Source organism: Malus domestica, chromosome 11 (genome assembly GCF_042453785.1).
Source record: "Malus domestica chromosome 11, GDT2T_hap1".
Classification (NCBI taxonomy): domain Eukaryota; kingdom Viridiplantae; phylum Streptophyta; class Magnoliopsida; order Rosales; family Rosaceae; genus Malus; species Malus domestica.
In genome coordinates, this window is record NC_091671.1 from 1,369,747 (window position 1) to 1,377,695 (window position 7,949).

At 39.0% G+C, this 7,949-nt stretch overlaps 2 protein-coding genes across 2 annotated transcripts; one reads left to right on the plus strand and one right to left on the minus strand.

Moving 5' to 3' along the window:
* The first annotated feature begins 396 nt into the window (after positions 1-396).
* LOC103447116 (uncharacterized) lies at positions 397-1,628 on the plus strand. Its single transcript, XM_070807814.1, has 2 exons — positions 397-1,396; positions 1,615-1,628. Exons 1-2 carry the CDS (start codon positions 397-399, stop codon positions 1,626-1,628), a joined length of 1,014 nt encoding a protein of 337 aa, XP_070663915.1.
* Positions 1,629-3,865: 2,237 nt separating this feature from the next.
* Positions 3,866-6,064, minus strand: LOC103447117 (receptor-like protein 3). The gene has a single exon (XM_008386293.4). The coding sequence runs from the start codon at positions 6,062-6,064 to the stop codon at positions 3,866-3,868; it is 2,199 nt and encodes a 732-aa protein (XP_008384515.4).
* Between the last annotated feature and the right edge of the window lie 1,885 nt (positions 6,065-7,949).

Sequence of the window (7,949 nt, forward strand, 5' to 3'; positions counted from 1 at the left end):
CCTTGAGACTTTTGCAGCACCATTAGTATCTTCATTGCCCCTGTGATATTTGTCAATCGGCTGGAGCTGAGAGAGAGGAAGGACAAGGATTCGAGTGAAAGAATCTCGGGCTGTATCTGTCCCTCTAGATTGTTTTTGCTCACTTGAATTGCTTTTAGGGACTTGCATGAGCAGAGACTAGTTGGCAAGAAACCGGTGAAGTAGAGTTATGACCAAGATCAAGTATTGGTTTGCTCAGTAAGATTGGAGAAGTTAAGTGTGGAGATGCTTCCTTTGAAAAGGTTGATACCGCGATTCAGTTTGATAAGGTTTGTGCAGTTCATCAAAGATGGGGGCAGAGAGCCTTTTAGACTGTTGAATTGAAGGAACAGGAGTTGTAATTTGGACAGCTTAGCAATGTTAATTTACAGGGAGAAAACCGCTCTATCAATTGGACTGGAGGTCAAGGATTGCATCTACACAGAGGATTGCATCCACATGTTCTTCCGCGACCTCCTCCTCCTATTCAACAACGCCATCGTCTTCCGCAATAACTCTCCGGAGCACAACGCAGCTCGAGAGCTCCGCTCCATTGTGCTAAAGGAAATGAACGACCAGCTCCCGAACCCACAACCCGCGACCAGAACAGTAACATCTAACGTGCCCAAGATCAAAACCAAAGCTCCCAAGATCGAGCCCGATGTCTCCGAGAAACCCACCAAGTCTTCCATTGTTGTTTGTGGAAAGCGTGGTTCTGTCAATGCACTATCAGAAGGCGGTGAGAAAGCAAAGGTGGCGAATGAGAAGAAGACGGATGGTGCTGCATCTGTGAAGGTTGAGGACAAGGGGATTAGGAGGAGGAGGACACAAGAAAGAGGCGGGCGGAGAGGGACAAGCACGAGGGGCAGGAGTGCAGCGAAGCCGACGAAGCCGCACGAGTATGGCGTCAATGAACTCCGTTCGCATGACGGTTTAGACGCGTTGGAAGCGGAGAAGGAGAAGAAAGAAAACAGGAGGAAGAAGCAAGGCGCAGCGAGGTTCTTGAAGCGAATGAAGCAGAACTCACCGAGCACTGAAGTGAAGAAGGAGACATCGGATGGTTCTGAGGATGATAGCGATGAGAGCGGGGACGAGAAGAAGAAGAAGAAGAAGAAGCCGACGACAAGGGGTAGGAAGAAGCCGGAGGTTGAGAGGAATGAGAGGGTGACGCGGAGTTCAACAGGAAGCGGGGGAGGGAGGGGAGGGGGAAGAAGGTGTCAGGAGAGGAGAACAATGGGAGGAAAAGGAGAGGGGTCGGGAGGCCACCGAAGAGGCCGGAGACTGTGGCGGCAGAAGCGGGGAGTAGGAAGAGAGGGAGAGAGAATGGGGAGGCTGATCAGGTGGGGAGTGCAGGGAGGCGGAGAAAGCGTACAAGGAGGTGAATGCGGCCATTGTTGTAGCTGTAAATTATTTTTGGCATGGTTTGGGTTAATTTCTGGTCTTGTTTTGTTGCTAATGAAAGGTTTTTACAGTCCTTTTTTAACCTTTTTACCCAAGAGCGGTCAAAAGAATTACTAGAGAGGGATAGGGAGAGACAGAGATAGATGTGCTGTGAACTTGTAGAATGTTTTGGGGTATCTGATTTTGCATATACAGATCCTGATGAGTAGCATCATTAGTGAGGACCTTTTTTGTTCTAGTTTCAATATTGTTCTTGTTTGTTTAGAGTGGGCTTTTTTGTTGCAATAGGAAATAAGCTGGGTCCAAAACACCTAAAAACTAGACCTGGCATTTTCAACCCGACCAATTAAAATTAGTATTCGGATGGGTGATAAACAGGTCAGGTGGTTAACGGGTCAACCCGTTAATCACCCATTACATAACGGGTCATTTTGGGTGAACCCGCAAAACTCGTTAACCACCCATTAACACCCGTTATTGAGGACTTTTGTGTAATTGCAATAAGAAATAAGCGGGGTCCAAAACACCTGAAAGCAAAGGAAGAAATTAAGATAATACAAAATAAATATATTGAGAAAGATAATACAAATGCAAATGCAAATGATGCTGCAATATGACGGAAAATAATAATACTCATGCACTCTCGTGCAAGTTCGATCTTCTTCTCTCTTAACATATAACAATTTAATCCAGTAATGCTATTATTTAAAAGAAAAAAGACATAGAAAGATAATACAAATCATATAACATTAACAATTTCCTTGCCAAATGGTCGGATATTGATATTGAACGCAACTGATATTGATATATGCATTGATATTCCCACAAATTTACATATCGATATTTCTCCCGATACCCAAATTTGAAACACTACTTCTACTACTTTTACTTTTGTATAAATTTGTCTAATATGTTATATTATCAAGAATAAGAGTTGTTCATACATGTCTTCGGATGATGGTTGATAGTTTGGCAAGAAAATCGCTACATGAAAAAGATGTTAAAAATTCAAGTTTGTTGCCGCTTAGTGTTACGGTCAAGTGATATTCCTCTTCATTTGTAAGCGAGAAGTCTACTAACCCATTATGAGGCTGAGCCCACCTCTATTTTTAGTGTAGATAATATCGTTTGTTCACAAAAAAATAAAAAATAAAAAAATTCAGGCTTTCTCTACAACTTTATTTTTGGTCCAATACTTAAAAACTTTCAGCCTAAACCAAGCCCAAACCTAATTGGGCCTTAAAAGATTCCAATTATTTCATCACTGCCCATGAAAAGGAGAAGTCAATGGCATTAATAAATAAAAGGGAACTTTAACGAAAAGCACCCGGTACTGTTCACTTTAACGAAAAACCACATTTTTACACTAAAAAATCAATCCTGGTACTATTCACTTTACCCTTTATTTTGTCCTTATCATTAAAACTCAAAGTTTTCAAGCCATTTTCATTAGTTTTCCTTAAATAAAATAGTAATAATAATAAATAAATAAATAATGATATCCGGAGGATTACAATGACGGAGCTAGGCAAAATTATAAGGTAGATTACAGGAAACTCGGTCAACAAGAATGGAAAAGGAACGAGACCGTCCATCGTACATAATGCTGTCAGTTTTCGTTAAGTACTATTTATATTTAATTTTAAAATTTAAAATGATTTCTGATCGGTACGATGTACGATGGATGGTCCGGATCACGGGATTCCTATGATCCCTAGGAAAAGAATCCGGCGAGCATCATTTTCCAACAAGAATGGTTAAATTCTTGAGAAAATAAATCGCAACCTGCAAGTGAATTTACAAGTGCTTCTGCTCAAAAGTTTCAGTATTCTATCCTGACGAAATTCCAAGGCATTTGCGTATGAATTTAGTTAGGAAAGTTGGATGCATGTTTAGCCATCCCTACGACTTTAATTCCCCTTCTGTTTTACTCAGTTGTTAGATTTCTTGTATGCAGCAGCAATGTGGTTAATAAGCACTATTCCAAAAATTCTCGTGTAGGTGCTAAGCAGCTGGACACTGTCCTGATTAATCCTAAGCATTCGAAAATTAAGAAAGGGTGCATGGTGCCTAGACTTGTCCAGACACCCTCTAACCCGCGACCCTCATTTAGAAATAAAATAAATCACTTTCATTTTTCTTTTTATTTTTTTCTATAAATTTTAAAAGACTTGTTGAGACACTCGTTACATGATTGTTCAACATGTTTTCAATATGTTCTAATACATTATAATCTATATGTCATTTTATTTTGCAATTTATGTATCTCAATACGAGTATATTTATTTTTACGTAGAGTAGACATTTATTTATATGTTACATAATAAATTTAATTAAAATAAAAAAAAACTGCCTAGACACATATGTGTTAGGCCCTTGCTGAGCGCCTATCACCTTTTAAATTATTAATAAGTCCTTTATTTCTCACGAAAAAAATTACACTTGATCAGCACACGAAGCGATCTTTAACATTGGAGAGAAATTGAAAATACGCATATCGCCATGACGTGCTGAAAACTAGAGGGCCACAAACTCCCCAAAATCCGACAATGAAACCAAGAGCCACTGAAATATGAAGCCATGGAATTTCGCTCCCATTGTCATGTTTATCTTCCATGTTCTTAGTTGCATTATCACTTGTATTCATTTGTTGGCATTTGTTTGGAAGTGGGGAACCGCAAAGTCCCGAGTTGCCCTCATAGGCAGTGGCATCAAAGCCTTGGAGTTGTGTGCCTGACGGTACTCGTCCTTGGAGGTTATTGTATGCAACACTAAGTGAAGCCAAGAAATGAAGGCTTGATAGTGAAGCTGGGATTCCGCCCGATAGATGGTTTCTTGAGAGGTCTAATCTCTCCAAGTTTGTGAGCTTAGATACCTGGTCCGGAATGCTGCCAACGATGTTGTTGATGCTGAGATCCAGCTCGTAAAGGTTTTGCAACCGCCCTATCTCAATGGGAATGTTGCCACTTAGACTGTTATTTCGGAAGCCAATAGTTGGCGGCAGGTTGGACAGATAGTTGTACTGCAGAGATGAGACAGATCCATTCTGGGGACGCGCATAGATAGGTAGTTCGACATCACCACTATCCGTTTGAGCGGAAGGCTTCTCAAATACAAGAGCTTGAAGTGAGAAAAGCTCCTTTGGAAGTCCCCCCGAAAGCAAGTTGTTGTCCAAGCTTATGACGAAAAGACTAGGAAGACTTCCCAACCAAGGAGGTATTGAGCCTGTGAGTCTGTTAGAAGACAAACAAAGGACTCTGAGTTTCTTGAGCTTTGACATCCACACCGGAATATGACCCTTAAGTTGGCAGTCCGATAAGCTAAAAAGGCGGAGATTTTGAAACCCAGAACCAATCATTGCATCACCATCCGGCAGTTCTTCACCTAGAAAACTATGTGAAAGTAAGACCATCCTGAGACTTTCCAAACGCATCAATATATGTATAGCGCCGGTGACATTGGTGAGTCTGTTTTTACCAAGCGAGAGGAATGATAGGTATTTCAACGAAACAATCTCGGGTTGTATTTGTCCCTCTAGATCATTACCGCTCAGGCGAATTGCTTTCAGATGCTTGCATGAGTAAAGGCTTTTTGGCATGGCGCCAGCGAAGTGATTACTCACGAGATCAAGTTTGATAAGTTGATCAAGTTGGGAAAAATTTAGCTCCGAGATATTTCCATCAAAATGGTTGAATCCAAGATTGAGTTCGATAAGGTTAGTGCAATTCATCAAAGATGGGGGCAGATGACCTTCAAGATTGTTGAGATGAAGGAGCATGAGTTTTAATTTGGAGAGCTTCCCGATGTGGAGAGGAAGTGTGCCACTCAAATGATTGTAGTAGATCTCTAGGATTGTGAGGCTGGTGAGGTTGACAATGTTGTCACTAATGTGACCAAAAAGCAGATTGGAAGGTAACGAAATTTCATGAAGAGCCTGAGCTTTGTAGAGATCACTAGGAAGAGTTCCAGAGAGAGTATTGAAGCCCGCACGAAAGGTTTCCAATTTCAAACAATTTCCTAGTCCGAGAGGAATTGAACCATTGAAATCGTTGTTGGAGAAATCCAAGACTCTAATCGAAGAGGAACGAATACAGAGAGAGGAAGGTATTTGGCCTGTCAAATGATTTTTGCTGACATTCAAACTGCTTAAATTCCAGGCATGCTGGAGGAATGAAGAAGGAATTGTAGCATTGAATTGATTGTTCGACAAATCCACTATTTGAATGTAACTAGATGATAGAAACAAAGGTAATTTTCCGGACAGAATGTTATAGCTCAAATCAAGGATTTCAAGGCGACTCGAGGACAAGAAGAGTCCAGCTTCCAGAGGACCGGAAAGCAAATTGTGGGAGAGATTGAGGTGCGAAAGATGCGTGAGGCTTCCAAGAGAGCGAGAAATGCTTCCTTGGAGCCGGTTAGAGGGCAACGAAACATGTGTTACCCTACCACCGGCATCACAAGCGATGCCTTCCCAGTGACAACAATCACTGGAAGACCAATTTAAGCGATAAGAAGATATATCAAAAGATGACAAAAGAGAGTTGTGATCTGCCTCCTTGCAAGCATGGTTTGTACAAATGAAAGTAGACAACAAAAAAAACAGGAAGAGGACTCCATAAGGTATTACGTGACTAGCTTCCGGCATGATCTTTTTCGCTATGTCTGCACTGGAATTATATTGCTCACATCGTTTCGGGGGTATATATACACTCCTTTGTTTGGAGCAAAGGAGGTAGAAATTAACAAAGGGAAGAAGGTAATTAGGTGATGGTTTGAATTCTTGTGAGCGATGTTTGATTTTGAAGTCCTTGCTTTCCACTTATATAGAAAAGAAACAAACCTGCAGAACACGGGACGTCACTAATGGAGGGTCTAATCACGGGTTGGCAACTTGGCAGCAACGTATTAGAAGGTTTACATTGACTTTGGCGTCGTGCTTTTTGGAAGAGCGAAAACATATTTTAGTTTTGAATCGTGTACATATCTTTTATGTAATGTGGTTTTGTCTGCTATTTCCCAATATCTTCAATCGTGTAAAGATCTTTTATGTATATATGTATTTGAAGTGGTTTGGTTTGACTTTAGGCTTTAGGAGTAAACAGCAAACAAAAGACTTCAAAGAGTCACTTACACTGACTTCAAAGTGGCCAAATGCGTTCAGATTACAATTTTGTTTTCCTTTTTGGATAGAAGCAATTGTGAAGAAGAGGATAATCGAATCTTGAACTCAAATGCAACGATAAATGTTCATATTTCAAGTAGAAAAATTTATTCGGATGGAGCTTTCACATCAGAGTCCAAATATCATATCATCTAAGTAATTCAATTAAGAATAATTTAGACATTTAATTACTAATTTTAGGTGAACCTTGACTCACCTATTTTCTGATTCCTCAAAAGCTTAAGCTTTTGAGAAAAGTGCAATTCCATTTCTTCCCATTCCGGTACGGTTTCGCAACCACGCCATATATGTAATCATGGGTTGCAACGTATTAGAAGGTTTACCTTGACTTTGGGCTCGTGCTTTTGGAAGAGTACTTTAAAATGGTTGTTTGATAAAAGTGCTTTGAATAGAAAGTAGAAACAGTTTTAATCACTTGGACAATTTTTTAGATGCAATCAATTTTTTTGATGAACTAACAGATAGTGAGTGGCCGCCTCTCCTACATAATGATTATGGTAAAAAAAACCGAGTTAATAGTGAGTCATTCATATTATTTTGGATAGGTATCTACATTGAATTAAAATTATTAAAAAATTAAACTCTAAAAATAGAAAACTTTTCATCAAAGACAAATCCTTCCGCATAAACTCTAAAAATAGAAAACTTTTCATGTTGGATATCTTTATATCATTATTCAATTTTCATAAAAATTCTAAAATGCCTTTCCAGTTTTAGATTTTTCAACAACTCCTTACTCCAACTTCTTAACCCATTGATTGATTTCAAATTATTGAACCGTCCCCTAGATTTTTTTATTGATTCTTTTTAAAATGGAACAATTTGAGTATGAGTAAAAGGTCTTCCTTTTTATTTTAATGAATCCGTTTTTATGTTATTTCGTATTGTACAATTCCTTTGTTTGTGGGATCATTTTCTCACAAAATGAAATTCAAATAAATTATAGAATGGATTAATACACCTATGTCTAGATCTGGGATAAATGGAAATTTTATTGATAAAAACCTTTTCAATTGTAGCCAAGGACCAAAATATCGAAAATATCGGCGATATTTCGCCGATATTATCGTTTTTTTTTAGATGACGATATTTCGTGACTTATCCTCTTAATTATCGTTAATATATCGCGATAATATCGATAATATCGCGATTATATCTAATATCGCGATATGAAATCCAAAAATACTTGAAAATTTCTGAAAAGTCTCAATTTTGAGCATAGAGGGATTCGAACCCGGATTCCTTCAACGCCTTAACCACCATATCACTTATGCTTTTGTGATAATATGCTAAAATATTTATATATATGGTTTTGTTTTGAATTCTTTTTACAAGAAACAAATTTGCA

Excerpts from the sequence above, each read along its gene's own strand:
- LOC103447116 (XM_070807814.1), top strand. The coding sequence starts at position 397 with ATGTTAATTTACAGGGAGAAAACCGCTCTATCAATTGGACTGGAGGTC.
- LOC103447117 (XM_008386293.4), bottom strand. The coding sequence starts at position 6,064 with ATGCCGGAAGCTAGTCACGTAATACCTTATGGAGTCCTCTTCCTGTTT.